The sequence below is a fragment of the Vicia villosa genome, linkage group LG1 (assembly GCF_029867415.1).
Source record: "Vicia villosa cultivar HV-30 ecotype Madison, WI linkage group LG1, Vvil1.0, whole genome shotgun sequence".
In the NCBI taxonomy this organism is placed as follows: domain Eukaryota; kingdom Viridiplantae; phylum Streptophyta; class Magnoliopsida; order Fabales; family Fabaceae; genus Vicia; species Vicia villosa.
The window spans coordinates 70,848,876-70,867,791 of NC_081180.1; the positions used below are offsets into that span (position 1 = coordinate 70,848,876).

Below are 18,916 nucleotides of genomic sequence, written 5' to 3' on the forward strand. Positions count from 1 at the left end.
CCCTGATCTCGCATTTGGAAACGCGTGATGTTACACGTAGGCAAGGAGTACTGGTTGACACATACACCGAATTTCTTTTTCTTTTTCTCTTTTTTTCTTCATATTTTACTATGGGAATGACACTAGTAGCAATTATGAAATTACAGTAATCTTTTGAAAATTCCGATTTCAAATTGGCGCTACACCGAAACGACGCCGTATGCACCAAAGATAATTTTTTTTTAAAAGTGCACATGATTAATTAAATTGCTAATTACGGTAAAAAAAAGAAGAATAAATTGTACCAATAGAGAGGGACCAATGCAAGCAAAAAAAAGAAAAGATTAATATTGACATAAGTGTAACACTGAGAGTCACAATTTCCTTATTTTCATTTGTTGCCAAAGCATTTGCAAGATTTTCTTTACTTGATTTTTGCCAAAGATTGCAAGCCTGATTTCTCCACATGGTTCATGTAAGATTCCTTGTTTTAATTAATTAAGATTAAGGTACATTTTTGGTACCTTCTTTGTTCAATTAATTCATAATTCACATTTTTTTAATTAACATAAAATCAGATAAGGAATAAAAAATTATTATAAAAAATATTTTTTATTTTTTATTTTAAAAATTGTGCTTCTAATTCACTTCAACTTGTTGGAACTACATTAATAGCATGCAACCCTGTCACCAATGAAACCAAAGCGACATTTTCTTCTCTTTACCTAATACATAATTCAACAATTAATACACACGTTTTTGAACAAACCATTTTCCATTTCCCTTGTCATATACTACTAGTTCTTATCTTTGTCACATTTTAAACAAACCAGTTCAACTTTTTGTTTCTCAAACACTCAATATTTAATTCTGTGAATTTGACTTGTGTTCTTTTTTTGTTTTGTTTCAACTCAACTATGTTTGTGTTAAACTCCAAACAAAGTTTGTCTGTTTTTGTAGTTTCATTGTTATGGATGTACAATGGAGGTCTGGTTATGGCTTCCTCTGAGAATGAGAGTGAGAGTAGCAGTATTAAAGACCTTGATCAAACACCAACATGGGCTGTGGCTTCTGTTTGCACAGTTTTTATCTTGATTTCTATAATTCTTGAGAAATCTCTCCACAAAATAGGAACGGTATGGTTTTCATTTGATTTTTTTTTCAATTGTTTTATGATGTTTCGTAGATGTTTTTCTTTCTATTTTTGCTTCGTTTTGTTGAAATTGTGTCATATTTAGTGAACTTTTTTTTTGGTTATTGAGTTTTTAAAATCGATGTTGGTGGATTCATGATTCATGCGTCTTTTGTATTATTTTTTAGTGGCTACGAGAAAGGCACAAGAAGCCTTTGCTTGAAGCTCTTGAAAAGATCAAGTCAGGTAAGATTTTAGTAAAGAGGTTAATAATTAATATTCATCATAGTATAATTTATGTTGTCCAATACCTGCCACTGTTGTCGTGTCTGGTGTTTGTGTCTGTCCTTCATATTTCTAATCAATATTCGATTTTTTTTCTTTTTCTTTTCAGAATTGATGATTTTAGGCTTCATTTCATTGCTTCTGACTTTTGGGCAGACATATATTGTTAAAATATGTATTCCTCAAAATGTGGCACACAAATTTTTGCCATGTCCATATAACAGTACCCAACATGGAAATCATGATGAAAAGGAACATCATAGGAAACTTCTCTTTTATGAACACAGATATTTAACAGAAGAAGATGATTCCCATTTCCAATGCAAGGAGGTAAACCACATTGCCATTCTATTTTCTTTCATCACAATATCAAAGGTTCCTTTTGCTTTAATCCATAGTTGCAAACATAATTGTTGTTTTGTTTGTTATAGGGTAAAGAGCCCCTTATATCTGCAGAGGGATTGCACCAGTTACACATCCTCATATTCTTCTTAGCATTTCTTCATGTTCTATATAGTGCTGTCACAATGCTTCTCGGGAGACTAAAGGTCTTCGCGTTTTTCTTTTTTGGTTCGTTATTGTGGTGATTAGAATTTGAAAAAAAGTTGTTATGAAGAGTAGAGTAGAGATGTATATGTAGGTTGTTGAAGATTGTATGTAATGAAATCATAATAACGAAAGAAAAAATCTAATTAAGGTACATTAACTTGACGACGAAGAAACATGTCACGAGCCGTTTATCGCAAACATTTAACATGTTATGAGAAAACACCTGGAATTGTTTTTTATTAGCACGCGTAGATGATTTAATCGAGAGTTTCAGTAACATATTTGGTGATTGAGAATTTCTGTTATGCAGATACGAGCATGGAAGGCATGGGAGGCGGAGACTTTGTCTCTTGGATACGAGTTCACTAACGGTATGTCGCCCAATGATGTATTTAAGTCCTTTTCTTCTTTGATTTCAACAACTATTATATTTTCAAATGCTGCTACATGCAATTTCATGGCTTTGTTATGTATTTATCATGCAGATCCTTCAAGATTCCGGCTTACACACGAAACATCATTTGTTAGACATCATTTTACTCTTTGGACTAAAAATCCAATCTTCTTCTACATAGTAAGACCAAGTTTTAATATCATTATTATCGGAATGCATGAAGTTTCATAGCTTCATTTTATCACACTCCTTCGAGGAAACATTTAACCATTTCTTCCATTTTCTCAATTTCAGAGTTGCTTCTTTAGACAGTTTTATAGATCTGTTGATAAGCCCGACTATCTGACTCTGCGCAATGGATTTATCGCTGTGAGTCCTATTCTATAATGTACTTTTTAATGTTCAAATTCACGTTCATTTCTTGATAGTGCATCGTGCGTGTAGGTTCACCTGTCACCGGGAAGTAAATTTAACTTCCAAAAGTATATCAAAAGATCCTTGGAGGATGACTTCAAGGTTGTTGTCGGAGTCAGGTAACATCTTTATACTATGCATTCGAAACATTGTTATTTATCTTTCCGGCGATAACTAATTTGAAATACACACTTACCGTACCAAGTGTTTTTTGCTGTTATCGACAGTCCGGTCCTTTGGGCATCATTTGTTTTTTATTTGCTCCTAAATGTTAATGGTAAGCAACATGCTAACTTTTTCCTCGATCGGTTCCTATCGATTTTACTTTTCTACATTTGAATATTCAATTGGTTAATTCAATTTATTTTGCAGGATGGCATGCTATAGTTTGGGCATCCTTGATTCCTGTTGTTGTAAGTATTCTATTCTCTCTTTTAAATTTGCACATTGATTACAATCACGGTTACATTACGAAACATTCAGATAAGTACGATTTAAATTATTTAATCGGCTGCAGATGATTTTGATTGTTGGAACAAAACTTCAAGCCACTTTGTCAGAGATGGCCATTGAAATCACCGAAAAACATGCAGTTATCCAAGGGATTCCTCTTGTTCAAGGCTCAGACAAATATTTTTGGTTCGGTCGGCCTCAATTAGTTCTTCATCTTATCCATTTCGCCCTATTCCAGGTATTCAATCAATAAGAGAAGTACTTTTGAGGTGTTTTCAATTTTTGAGTCGTTAATATTTGTAATTAACTTATACTTTTCTCTTGCAGAATGCCTTTCAAATAACATATATCTTGTGGATTTGGGTACAAAACCATCGTTTCACCCTCAATATCGTCTTTTTTGTACTCGATCATGATAAATGACTAATAATTACTATGATTTTTTAATTTGCAGTATTCTTTTGGGCGAGTAAATTGTTTCCATGCTGATAAAAGTATTGCAATAGTCAAATTAGCATTAGGGTAAGTTTGATCGAAAATTCTCTTTAGTTAACATAGTTTTAGTATGATTGAAGCTTTACCATAATCTAATCTGATGAACTCTCATGTTGGTTTTGAAGGGTTGGGGTGCTATGCCTTTGCAGCTACATGACCCTTCCACTATATGCTCTTGTTACTCAGGTACTACGCGTTTTATTTTCCCGCGATTCTATTACTTGATGATTAGAGTCATTCTTTTCTGTTGATTTTCATATGCATATGTTACACTTGCAAGATACAAGATTTTAAGGCTGTTGAAACATTTGCAGATGGGATCAAGAATGAAAAAATCAATATTTGATGAACAAACATCAAGAGCCTTAAAAAAATGGCACAATGCTGTGAAAAAGAAGCACGGATTGAAACTAGGAAAGTCGGGTGTGCGAACCATGGACGGAAGCACTTCGACAATTCACTCTACTACTACTAGCCCAACACTACATCGTTACAATACCACGGATCAATCAACTCGCTCCGTTTCAGCCTATGATGATGACCAAGATCTTTACCCATCTGATATTGAATTGTCTCCGACGTCATCAACTTCAAACTTATTTGCAGTACGAGTAGATAGTGTTGACCAAGACGCAAAAGAAAATGAACACCAAACTGCGGTAGAAATCATTGAACAACAACCAACGACAAGAGGTAGTAGTAGCTTCTCATTTGTCAGGTCAGATCATCCGAAAAGAAGCGCGAATTGAATAGGAATCACTAGTTACTTGATTGAACAATTTTTTTTAAGCCTGTTCATATAACATCTTTAGATATTTCTAGATATTGGTAAATACTTAAATTAGATTTAGTAAGTTTTGTAAATTCTTTTTCTTATAGAAGAAGACTTGTATGCTACGTAAACTTTACCCTTTGCTATAAATCATGGTTATAGTTAAAGGCTTAAAGCCTTGAAATGATCAAACGTAATTCCAGTTGATTCATCTATTGGACCTCTCTTGATCCCCTTGCCGCCATTGTCCCTTATGTGCATATCCACAATCTAATTACATCAAAGAGGTCATTCCATGTTGCATCACAACAATATGAACATATCAGCTTTGTGTATCCGTTTTGGTTTGGAATATGAATCATTACTTCATTGTGTTAGAGATTGTAGTGACTCCAAGAACCTTGGTAGAACCTAGGTGTTTTTAGTGCAAATTTCTTTCATAAATCAGGATGTGAATTATTAACTCAGAAATTACAAAAATAAAGAAGAGAGACTCATTTAATGGAATCTCCTCTATCACACCTACACTATCGATAATCGATAATGTCTATGGAAGTTATGGGTGTGTTCAGTAGTGGTTTGGGTGAAATGGAAGGAAAATTTTACTTTTCACCCTTACATTTGCCTTTGTACCCTTCTAATTTTTAAAAAATGACAAATTTATCCTTCAATGCTTTTAGCCATTTTACCATTTTATTTTTTACTATTCAATAAAAAAATCAGAAAATTACACCCCTACGCACGCTTTCCGGACACTTTCTGGGTTTACATCAAAAGCGTCATGGAAGACTTAACAAAGTGTTCCAGAATGATTCAAACCAAATCAGAACACTTCGTTAAAATCTTTCGAAACTCTTTTGATGTAAATCGGAAGTCTTTGTTTAACTCTTCCGGAATGGTTTTTAATTTTTTTTGATTTTTTCCTTATTTTTTTCTAGTATGGAAATTCCGCTCCAAATTTGTCAAAAAAAAAAAAAGAAGAGACAACTGTAGATACCAGTGGTGCATTCACAACTATTCAAAGATTCGATACACGAGAAGAGGTTATCCGATGGGTTAAAAAACTGGAATCAACAATAAATTTACAGTTATTATCACTCGTTCGAACACCGAAACAGACAAGAGAGGAAGAAGCAACAAAGTGATATTTGGTTGCGATAAAGGGGGAAATACTAGGACAAACGTGATACGCAAAGTGCGACTAAGAGACGTGGATGTCCATTCAAAATCAGGTCGACTTCGGCAAAAGATGGATCTGGATGGAAGGTTGATGTAAAATGTGGAGTTCATAATCATAGATTACCAAATAGATTAGAAGGTTGAGAATGTCAATGATAGGTAGCTAGTGGTATAACGCATGATAAGGAGACTGGAACTTTGGAAGGTCAGTAGATGGTAATCTATTGATAAATGAATAAATGAAGCGATGCTATGATCCCAAAATTTTAGATGAATGGAAGCATGAGATAACAATGTCAGAGAATATTTCTCTTATGCACCCATGTTTTATATCCACAATTCCATTTTTGAAATTCTGGTGCCGAGAATTAACAATTTTGATGAGAAGTATGTGGAAAAGTAGGTCGATGTGAAATACCTAACTCAGCTAGATACTTGGTGAAAGGCCTAAATTCTCCCTTATAATCTGATTGTAAGACTTTAATCTTAGTATGAAATCGAGTTTAGACAAATTTCAAGAATAGTTTGAAACCATAAAGTACTTCTCACTTGTGCTTAAAGAAACAAATGCAAGTGTACCTGATGTATGCATCAATAAAGGCAATGTAACGAAGAAAGCTAGAACTAAAAGGATAAGGTACATGCCCCCAAAGATCCGTATGCACAACATAAGAAAGAGCTATATAAACATTTTATGCAAAAGGAGAACATATCCTATGAGATTTTCTTAGACAACATGATTTGCACAACAAAGTATTTGCTTTATTGGATATTGGAATATTACAATGTTTTAGAACCAACTTAATGGCTGGAAAATATGCATGACCTAACATGTAGTTCCATAAGAGGCTAGTGATAGGCTTATTTATATAATAAACAACTGAATAAGAAATGGAATTAACATTTGTACGAAGAAGAAATGAGATTTGGTGATGCAGAGAAGAAGTCCTTGAAGGCTCTATACCCATCTCTGGAAAGCAGTACAATCTACTTGAGTGAAGAAAGCCTTCAAGTAAAGTAAGTATAGAATTACGAAATTTGATAAAGTGAAGAAAATCTACACAATTAATGGTTAGAGACTAACCATTAGCTATGAAAACTCGACTTTGACATTTATAGGATTTATTGATATGTATGAAAGTAGAGTTAGGTGTGAGATGATGAGAAGCACCCACGTGAGCAAATTAAGCTTGGTTATCAAGATCCATAGGTAGAGAATACTCGTGTGTAATTGTCGTCATAGCTAGTGCTTGAGAATCATATGTTGAGGCTTCAAGTTTATCAGCTGAAGCATTTGAAAATTCTGGTGATTTCGACTGAGCTGGTGCATATGTAAAGTTCTCATCAAACCTATACCAACAATCAACTACAACATGAACATATTTCCCATACAATTAAAATGTAGGTCTGGTTTCAAATAAGGAACACCCTCTACCATAAATTCTACTGAGTGGTATGCGTCCTCGACCTCAATTTCTTGGAACATTATCATGCACACCACATGTTTGATGATTTGCATGCACTATGTTTGTTTATATATAAACGATACATCCAATTCCTACTGAAACTTATCAAGTTGAGCCTCCTGAACATAGAGAAGATCTTCCACATCATAGAGTGATTGAGGATGAGATTTGCGATACACTTTCATGACAAATAGATTATACTCCCATGATAGACCATCAAGAATCGAATCAATTTGATCTTGCTCCGAAACAACATTTTTAATGGTGAGCAACAAATCATAAATAACTTTAATACTTAGAACATGTTCACTGATAGAGTTGTTACCTTTTTTGATGGACACTAGTTCAATATAAAATTGCTTTACTCCTTTCATGTGAGCATTGAAATACTTGTGGATCTTGTTCTAAACTTGAAACGAATGTTTGCAAGATAGTAAACGAGGTAACACAGACTCTGAGATAATGGAGAGAAACCATATGAAGATAGCCTAATCTTGCATTATACATGCTTCATAGTCGTTTGAAACTTTGTCTTCAGCCTGATCTTGTGCAGTTTTGAACTTCTGCGGAATGAGAAGGTTCACTACTACCTTGTGCACTCTTTGAGCGAAAATGACTCCCTCCAGCTGTTGATTCCATAATAGATAGTTATTATCCTATAACTTGATCGGTAGTTTCGGTCCAAATTGATGTGAATATGATAACTCAAACGCATTTATTGCAAAACTCTGTGAATTCTAGGTCAAGCTCTCAAGTGGTGCAACATGAACAACTTGCGAAGCTTCAACTATAGATACTCGAGGAAAAAGAAGTAGTTACGTACATTGGGATTTATGAGATTGCAACTGAAAGTTAGTTAGGGTAGTTATAGAGCGGAAGGGATCAACTAGATAAATGATACCAAGATATAATTGAAATTTTGAACTTCTTTGCATTATTGCGTTTATGATAATTTAATTGTTACAATGCCATGACTCTTGTAATTATAGAGTTCCATGCATGCTAGCTCACCAATGGTACTCATGCACATACATGATGATATACATCAGTTTCATACAAACACATCTATGATGCAATGCCCTATTTCATATAGTACAAGATACCTTTTTAATATTGATAAATATTGAAAAAATGAGAAAACCAAAGATCTTATAATATATGTATTTTGTTGTGGAACCAAAAGGAATAGTAATGAGATGATGACCATTGGAGAAATGATTCCGACATAATGACACGTGTCTGTAGTGATCGAAAAAAGGATTTTTTTTTCAAGGTTTACACTTTAATTTACAAGTCATTGAATAAGAAGTGTGAAGTATATAAATGTATGAATGAGTCGTACTTTGAGGTGATGCAAAATCACACTTATATAAGAACTTATATAGAAATGATGATTTGAATAGTCACAAATAAAAATGGGAATAAGCCAGACTGACCTACATGGCCTATAACCTAGCCTATTTAAGGTCGGGGCAAACCAGACCTATCTAATAATAAATCCAGGCTTAAGCTTTTTTTAAAAGTCTATTTAATTAAATAAGCCAGACTTAGGCTATTAAAAATGACTATGAAGCCTTATAGATCGGCCTATATATATATATATATATATATATATATATATATATATATATATATATATATATATATATATATATATATATCGGCCTCCATTATTAAAATAAATGATGTAGGAGAGAGAAAAAAAGATTCACACATAGTCTCCACTATTTATTTTTAAATTTAATGGTTCAGATTCATTCTCACATTTTCATATGACATGCTAGAAATGAGAACAATGTGTCTTAACCATTAAATTTCGATATATATATAGGGGACGACTCACTTGGTTAATGTGAGAAATGAGAACAATTAATCTTAACCATTAAATTTCGATTTATTGAAATTAATGAACAAGATTGATTTCTCTTTCCATAATCCTTTTTATTAGTAATGTATATAATCTTCAAGAAAATTATTTCACATTTATATTTTAAGAAACAAAATATTTAATTTATTGCTTTTTAGAAATAATGAAAATTGATAGAAAATAATTTTTTAAAGATGATGTATTTTATTTAATAATTAACCTTTGAATAAATATTATCATACTATCACAAATTTAAAAATAATAATAATATATTCATCCAACAAAGTATTTATTGCTGATATAATTATAAATATATAATTTATTTATATTTTAAAAATAACAATTAATATAATTATGAATGAATAAAAATAAAAATATTTTTATATATTAATTTGCAAATTAATAATATTGTTATATATTTATTATAATCCTTAGTATATTTATATGAATTGTTTTTTTATAGAAATACTAAATATTTTCAATCGGATATCATTATTTTAAAAATACAACAATTCAAATATTTCATTTCTTAAAATATAACATATCTTAAATTATAAAAAAGTTATATAAATTACAAATATAAAAGATTAGAATGAGAAATCAACAATTACGTTTTTAATTTCTTAAAAAAAATTATGATTTTTATCTAAAAATTACTAATATAATGATATGATAATTAAAATATTATATTTAGTTTTTATATAAAAAACAATTAATATAATTATATATAAATCATTAACGTTGATATTTAATTATATAAACTATTTAATTTTAAAAACAATGAGAATATTTAACTTTAATTATTTTAAAAATTAAATAGTTAATATAAAGGTTAATTATTAAATAAAATGTATCATCTTTAAAAAATTATTTTCTATCGATTTTCATCATTTCCAAAAATTAATAAATTAAATATTTTGTTTCTTAAAATATAAATGTGAATTATTATTTTTTGAAGATTATATACATTACTAATAAAGAGAACTATGGAAAGAGAAATCAATCTTGTTCTTTAATTTCAATGAATCAAAATTTAATGGTTAAGATTAATTGTTCTCATTTCTTATATTAACCATGTGTTCTCACTTGAGTCGTCCTATATATATACATATATATATATATATATATATATATATATATATATATATATATATATATATATATATATATATATATATATATATATATATATTAAAAACAGTCTAAATAGGCGGGTCTATATAGGGATGTCAATGGGGCGGGGCGGGGACGGGGGATACATTCCCATCACAATCCCCACCCTCGAATCTATTCCCCATCCCCGCTTCGGGGGAATTTTGTCCCCCATCCCCGCGAATTCCCACGGGTCCCCATGGATCCTCAAGGTACACGGGGAGATCCATAAACATGACTTTTTTTATTTATTATTTTAAACCAAATTAATAGTAAAAGCTTCAAAAACTAACCACAAAAAATTTAGAAATTATTCCTTTATGATAAATATATTGTTTTAACAATATTTAATCTATAATATTAAGTGTCATGACCACCAAAATTTCAAACTAAAAAAATTGAAATAATTATGTATAAGAATAATTATATGAAATGACTAATAAACCTACATAATAATTTAAAATTATATATAAATTAAGGACATTATGTTATTTTGAGCGGGGCGGGGACTCCAGTGAAGCCACCCCCGTCCCCGCGTGCGGGCGGGGGGGGGGGGGGGGGGGGGGGGGGGGGGAATTCTCCTTCTTTGGGTCCCTAGACGGGGAATCCCCGCTAACGGAGGTAAGTTGAAACCCTTAATGAGAAAGAATCTTTTAAATAGGTTTTTAAGCTATGCTTGACTTTTAAAAAGGGCAGACAAGACCAAAAAATCTATAATAGATCAATGGACAGACTCAAACCTTCTAAGTTTATCATAATACAAGTCCAAACCTTCTAAAGTCTAGCCTATTTTTATCCCTAGTCACAAGTTAAGATAGAGAAGCTCTTGAATATACATATAGAGATGGTATCCTGATTCAGTACATTGCTTTAATACGAGTGCCCACCTGTGCATTAGTTGAATAAACATTTCATGTTGAATTGAACCATTAAATTATGCCGGTGTTAATAAACTATTTGACCTACCCAGAAGATTATGTAATATATTTGAGTTGAGCGGTACCATTTTTTGTCCCCAATACTCTTGCTAAGGGTTAGTGATAAAAGATTCAAAACGTGGGAATGGATAAGGCAATTATGTGAAATGAAGAAAAAGAAGAGCTTTTTCCTCGAAAATAATTTAGTGAGTTCCACATGTTTGATTTTTTTCGCTCCACCAAATGATGGAAGATCACTTTTTCCTGTTCTGAAGCAAAGTGTAAAGGATTAAATGCACATGGACTTCCTCATTTTTTGGCTTATCTAAACGAGAAGCACTTGAATAAATTGCACCAACACACTATGTAGCACAATGTTTTTCCTATCTAAAAGTGAAGACTGGTAAATGGTTGAGAAAGTAAATTGTGCTTCAAGTAAACAACAGTTAAGAAATGTGGTTGGACCTCACCCATCCCTACAAAACTGACTTGTAGGGTGAGGATTGCCCCCACTTATAAGGACATGTTCAGGCCATATATTGTCTAATATGGGACTCTTAACAACAACATAAAAATTGATTTATAGAAGTTAGAAAATGCTTCAAAAGCTAAAAGGCCAAGAAGGGGGTAAGTTGGATTGAAAAGGAAATTGAACACGAAGAAAATGTTGAAAACTATAAGTATTTAAAATATGAAAGAATCAAAAGTAAATTATGTTGTTTGAAAGTTTCAAACAAAAGTTTTGAAAAGTTGAAGAAGGAGGGATGCCCGATTTCATATATTTGAGCGGACTGGAGTATCTATAAATAAATAGATGTTTGTGAATTTCTTGATTGATCCATAAGAAGAGAGATTGATACTTAAGTTAATAGATGTTCCGGTATAGAGGTGAATAAGAGAAAAATATGAATGGGTGAATTTGATAGAAGTTTTTTCACGGGTGAAATCGAGGACTAAAGGTTTTAGTATGAAGTAGGTAATCCTTAAAACCGCTTCAAGTAAATTGATCAAACATGACAAAATGTGCTCTAATTTCTAAAAATCGACTTGTTTATCTATCATTTATTTTTGACACTATTGATTTTCTAAGATTAAAAGTTGTGAATCTTTTAAGAGTCTAAACACTCATGTAAAATAAATGTTGTGTTTTCTAGATTATATATATATATATATATATATATATATATATATATATATATATATATATATATATATATATATATATATATATATATATAATTTTTAAAAGAATTGATTATTTTATCCAAAATAAAATAATAATACAACTTATAGTTAGTTTATCTTATAATTTTGCATAATCTTTATTATTAAATTGATAAGGAAAAAAAAGTTGAAGATTTTAGAATTTACCTAATATATTTGAGTTGTACCATTTTGTCGCCTATACTCTTATCACATGTTAGTGATCAAAGATTCAAAACGTGGGAATGGATAAGGCAATTATATGTTTTGAGAAACATTAATTTTTATAGATATTCCAATTAATATAATCAAGATTATTCTTTTAGAGAAGAAAAGTTTTTCCATGCATTTTTCACGACATCATCTTAGTGAGTTCCACTTTTTTTTCCTGCTCCACCCAATGATGGAAGATTACACTTTTTATTCACTCCTTTTAGTATATAGTATACTTCTTCCAATTTAAGATAAGTGATTTACTTTATTAATTCATACCAATTATTAAAAGCGTTGTTGATGATAAAATATAATAATTTCAACAAATAAATTAGGCCATCAACCTTTTGAGTGTTAAATTGACATGTTTACAATTTGAATTCTTAAAAAGAAAAATTACAAATAAGAATGTGGTACAAGAATGATAGAGTATGAAATTGAGCTTTAAGTAGGGGTGTTCAAAACCAAATCAATCCAAGAGAAAACTATAAACTAAACCAAATCAATTCGAAACCGCAAAAAATCGCATTTGGTTCGGATTATTTTGGGTCATTTTTTAACAAAACCGCACGGTTCGGTTTGCGGTTTGTATTTTGTAAACCGAACCAAATCGAATCAAACCGCATTATGTCACAACCTAAATTTTACTTAACTCGCATCCAACCCAAACTTAAACCTATTATACATTAGTTTTATGATTACGAACAATTTTCTCATCCTTACACAAATAATTTTAGTCTCGATCTTCTCAAATCTCTAATAACATTATTTCACCTTCTTTGCCACATACATCTTTCCTTTTCTTCTATAATCCTTAGTCTCTTATATTCTTTCTTTTTCACCTTCTCATTTTTATGTAAATGTTCTGTATTTCAGTTTCGTTTTTATCGCACATCTTCTTCTCTAATCTCTCAACACTTTTTTTTTCTCTTTTTCACCTTCACTAATCTTTCGTCTCTTCTATTTTTTTGTTTCATTATAATAATTTTTATTTTGTTTTATGCTATTATTTTATGTTTAATATTTCACTTTTGTCTAATTTAAATTTTACATATTAAATGAAAAATTGTTGTCAAAATATGACGAGTTTTGTTGTTATTTGATAGTGTATGAATGTCTAAATACAAAATTATGTTGCCATCTATATGTGTATGTATGACTCAATAAAATATTTGTAAGAAACCGAACCGAATCAAACCGCATTAGTTTGGTTTGGTTTGGTTCGGATTTTTTTTAAAAGCCATCAGAACCAAACCAAACCGCACTATTTTTTCTCTAGCGGTTCAGATGATTTTTTTCGTCAAAACCGCCAAAACCGCACCGCGAACACCCCTAACTTTAAGTTATTTAAAATAATTTATATTAGTTGGGCTTGTCTTAGATATTATTTAGTTGGTCTTTTAGTTATTGGGCCTTTATTTTACTACCCACTATTGTTATCACTATATATGTAATCTCAATGAAAGCACCAATTATTATAAACATGCAGTGCAAATAAATTTTCCAATTATCGAATTCTAATGAGTTTTTCCTAATTCAAACAATCTCGCAATCTTTGTGTTTTTTCACCTAATCTTGTCTTTGCTGAGAGAACATCAGCGTTATATAAAACCACTTATCTGTCGATTTTGATATACAAATATATATTTTTAAGTATAAATAAATTGTAAATATATTAATTAACACCACCTTATATAAAATCACATATATGCCGATTTCGACAAACAAATATATATTTTTAGATATAAACAAATTGTTGATATATTAATTTGGTACCCTACCAGTTTCAATATTGTATTTTTGAGCTAATATTCTTAAAAACATTCTATTGATCATAACGTGAGAGATTCTTCTAATCTTATAGGTTATTTTAGCATTTTTCTCACATTATAATCAACACAAACTTTGACACGTTCTAATTTAGTAGAACAAAATTTCCTTTCTTCTCCAATTCTTCACAAACTATAAGTCAATATCGTGGTCCCAAACGACAAGGCAATGTATGGACATGATACTTCAAATTTGATAGAATCAACATGCATGTCGTAATCTTCTACCCACATGATATTATCCTCTTGATAGCTTATATAGAATTTTCAAAATTGATTTGTTCAAAATTATTTGTATAAATTCTCATGTTGGACTAAGACAACACAATTTTTTTTTCACAAGAAAAGAAGATTTAGAATTGAATGGAAAATCTAATTTAGTAAGATATGTGACATCTAGTGGCTAAAGCAAGAGAAATAAACATGCAGCGCGAATAAATTTTCTCTAAGTGTGGTTCCTAGTTTCTTATATTATTAGTTTCTCTAAGTGTGGTTCCTAGTTTCTAGTTTTTCATTTGGTAGTGAAATAAACATGCAGCGCGAATAAATTTTTCAATTATCAAATTCTAACGAGTTTTTTCTAATTCTAACAATATCGCAATCTTTGTGTTTCTGTTCACTTAATCTCGTCTTTGTTGAGATAACATCACCTTATATAAAATCATTTATTTGTCGATTTCGATAAACCAATATATATTTTTAAGTATAAATAAATTGTAAATATATTAATTAACACCACTTTATATAAAATCAGCTATATGCCGATTTCAACATACAGATATATATTTTTAGATATAAACAAATTGTTGATATATTAATTTGGTACCCTTACCAATTTTAATATTGTATTTTTGAGCTAATATTCTTGAAAACATTCTATTGATCATAACGTGAGAGATTCTTCAAATCTTATAGGTTATTTTAGCATTTTTCTCACATTATAATCAACACAAACTTTGACACGTTCTAATTTAGTAGAACAAAATTTCCTTTCTTCTCCAATTCTTCACAAACTATAAGTCAATATCGTGGTCCCAAACGACAAGGCAATGTATGGACATGATACTTCAAATTTGATAGAATCAACATGCATGTCGTAATCTTCTACCCACATGATATTATCCTCTTGATAGCTTATATAGAATTTTCAAAATTGATTTGTTCAAAATTATTTGTATAAATTCTCATGTTGGACTAAGACTCCACAAAGTTTTTTTTCTTTTTACAAAAAATGAAGATTTTGAATTGAATGGAAAATCTAATTTAGTAAGATATGTGACATCTAGTGGCTAAAGCAAGAGACTGTTCCCGGAAGCACTATCTTTCAATTAAAGAATAAATAATAATAAGGTTTTAAAGCCAAATCGACTTGACAATAACCAAAATCATGTCTTAATTTTTATGTATAAAAAGAATTCAAAATAAAACTCTATTTCGTGTTGATTTTTAGTTTTATTTCTCGTTAGAATATAAGAAGATTCTATGAATTAATGGACAATACTATAGAACCTTGACCTAAACATAAATTTGAGAATGACGGAACATGAAAGGCAATAATGTGCATTTGGTGGGTTTGGACCAAGGTTAAGTAGTATTTATCACTTCGTCAACAAACTAAAAATTAATTAATTAATTAATTAATTAAACCAATTAAAAAACAAACCTAAAGAATAAAAGAGTTTGTCTATTATAACAAAAATATCTTTAAATGAAATTTGGTGGGAGAGTCCATTCGATTATATATTGGAGAATATATGATATCAAAGGTAAATTATTTAATATTAAGGCTTATTTCATTTCAAACTTTATTAGCAAAAATATAAAAATAATTAAGTAATATCTTTTTAAAAAAATAATTATTGAACATATACAATAAACATTGTTTAGGCTATCATAATCGATTATGTCTTTGGGATAATAGATGATTATGAATATTAAAAAGTTTATAGATTATTTTCATATTCGAGCTACCTTAATGACTTGTTTCTCATTATTAACACACCAAAAAATATATTTTGAGATATTGTGTTTTCTCTCTTCTCTCTTTTATTTTATCACATTTGCTTTAATGCTTTTGAGAGTTAAATCTATGTATATGAAAGGTAGTCCGGTTTGGTGTAAGGACATTTTTTGTAAATTCTCATTGAGGAAATTTTATTTTGGTTGTGAGATAAACCAAATTAAAAAGCTCTTGTTTGGTTGTTGAGATAAACCAAGTAAAATATTTGTTTAGTTGGAGAAGTCTTTGTGGTTTAAACTTTCAGTTGGTTCGTGAGTTTAGTATGCTTTTAAAAAGCTCTCACTTGGTTGTGGAGGTCTTTGTAATTAAAACTTTGTGTTGGTTGGGAAGTTAGCCATTCAAAAAGTTCAATCCTTGTATAAGGAAGTTTGTAGGTGAATATTGTCAAAAACTCACACCATAGTGAAAACTCTCAAGAAGAAATTCTTATTGAGAGGATAAGTCACTTCATTAGATCGAACATATATAATTATGATGTTTTTCTTTCATCCATTAACTCTTTATTATCCAGGTATTTATTTATGCAGCAATTTGATTTTTTTTCTTCATATTTCAGCTACTTTTACTCTATTTATTTTGCAAAAGAGTGTTAAATTTCGATTTTGTAAAAGATTTTTAAACCCACATAATTTATCCCCTCTTGTATTTGAATTCTCATGTTCGACAAATATTTTTCATCTGGTTCTTTCTTATCGAACAATCATCCATCAATGGGGGGAAATCAGGAGATTTGTTGGTGATCTCAAGATAAGTGCTCGGGAGGTGACTCTGATACGGATTGAAGATTGCCATTACAAATCATGTGAGATCACTGCTGGTGAGATGTGACTTTTTGAATTGGATGAATTAGTTATGGAAATTTGTGAATATCAAAAGTCAAATTATCATATACAGTGTCATTGTTCTATGGTGGAACAAAAAATATGTGTTATAAGAGAACGAGTTCTTCGATGCAATGGTGAAAGCTCTCGATGCAATGGAGTGGGTGAACCTACAAGGTTAACATTTCAACGCTCAGATCACTGAAATTTGAGAGGTGTAAATTTTGGATGAGAATGAGATAATACCTATTTTTAACGCGTGGAGAGGTTTATATACATCTTTTGGTTTAAAATGCCTCTTTCTGGTCTGGCGTGCAAACTTGGGAGTAGTCGTTGTCCAACCATATCCAATAGTAGGAGATACTTTGGAGGGTTGTGATCAGGTACCTCGTGTCTCGATGAAGTTCCCCATGTTCACCCGTCTTACTGGGAGAAGAACTAGATTGAGCTTGTTCCTCTAGACCTTTGGTCAATCCATATTAGAGTTTGGTCTAACTCATCCTTATAAAACTGACATTGTAAGATTAGGGGATGACACTCTATATAAACTGTTTAGAGGCTCTATGTCTAATCAATGTGAAACTTGCAATCTTTTTCATACACCTCATCACGTCTACAATTCTTTTGGACTTGGTGCGTAAATATAAACGGTGAGCGGCCTATTGCTCAATTGATAGACTATAATACCATATTAAAATTTGACGAAACTTATCATTACAAAACTGACTTATAAAGTGAGGCGTGTTACTCAATACTCCTTAAATTCTCTATGTCTAATTAATGTGAAACTTGAAATCAATAATCCATAACACTAGTAAATAATGATAAATCTTACAAATATATTTAGTTATATTAATTAAATGAAATATTAATTACTTATAAAACATCAAAAAATAATAATTAAAATATATGTCATTTTAAATTGAATAATTTGTTGGGTCTTGCTAACCAGTGTCCTCGGGGCAATGGTTAAGCATTCCACGAAAAGAAAATATTTTATAGAAAATTTATTATTTCAATTTTCAAGACATTAAATATGTAGATTACCGAGATAAATTTACTATTTTAGAATGATTAACCATTGCCCTGAGGGCACTAGTTACTGGTTAGCATTCCCCTAATTTGTTTCATCCTAATTATCCGTACTTCATCCTTCAAGCCTTTTAATATCTAAAATAAATTAAATAATTAATGTCACTGTCACTTGCTTTTATTTTCGTGCAAGTTGCAGCAAATAAGAAATAGGGATATTTCTATTTTTGTTTTTGGTTGTAGTATTTGATATAGAAAAAAGGCTAGTGTAAGGTGGGAACGCTCGAAAAGTTGTAAATGCAATTAGTGCTGGTAAAGATACAGGAAACATGAAACTTTAAAATGGCCAAACTTAGATTTCACATTCAAATGAAGCGTGGGTTTGAAATATCTTTGAAAAAAATACAATTGAATGATGAACTAATTCCTAAAAGATTAATATTATTTTCTTAAAAAATATTGGAGAGAAAAATATTAGAGTATTATTTATTTAGGAGAAAAGATACTAAGACAATATTCTAGTGAAGATTTAAACTCATTCCTTATTTTATGGTACAACAACTAATTCCAGTAAACATTATACTGAAGTACTATTAAGAAGAGAAAAAATTTAAAGCATCCACGTTCTTGCAACCAATGCACCATGTGCAAGGATTTATTCTGTATTCTATTACTAGTGGTTGTTTGCGGCGCCTAGTATGTTAGTTTTGTTGTAAATTGTAATTCCTTTTTTTTTTTAAATGT

General features: G+C 30.6%; 1 protein-coding gene across 1 annotated transcript; it reads left to right on the forward strand.

Moving 5' to 3' along the window:
• The first annotated feature begins 744 nt into the window (after positions 1 to 744).
• Positions 745 to 4,792, forward strand: LOC131609088 (MLO-like protein 10). The gene is made up of 15 exons (XM_058880735.1): positions 745 to 1,115; positions 1,300 to 1,357; positions 1,506 to 1,726; positions 1,828 to 1,944; positions 2,256 to 2,316; positions 2,431 to 2,519; positions 2,634 to 2,708; positions 2,784 to 2,872; positions 2,981 to 3,030; positions 3,126 to 3,166; positions 3,271 to 3,444; positions 3,534 to 3,569; positions 3,661 to 3,728; positions 3,827 to 3,887; positions 4,016 to 4,792. Exons 1-15 carry the CDS (start codon positions 897 to 899, stop codon positions 4,448 to 4,450), a joined length of 1,794 nt encoding a protein of 597 aa, XP_058736718.1. The 5' UTR covers positions 745 to 896; the 3' UTR covers positions 4,451 to 4,792.
• The last annotated feature ends 14,124 nt before the right edge of the window (positions 4,793 to 18,916 follow it).

Excerpts from the sequence above, each read along its gene's own strand:
- LOC131609088 (XM_058880735.1), top strand. The coding sequence starts at position 897 with ATGTTTGTGTTAAACTCCAAACAAAGTTTGTCTGTTTTTGTAGTTTCA. Across the intron at positions 3,167-3,270 it reads CATCCTTGATTCCTGTTGTT|ATGATTTTGATTGTTGGAAC; the intron begins GTAAGTATTCTA and ends AATCGGCTGCAG. Across the intron at positions 3,570-3,660 it reads CATATATCTTGTGGATTTGG|TATTCTTTTGGGCGAGTAAA; the intron begins GTACAAAACCAT and ends TTTAATTTGCAG.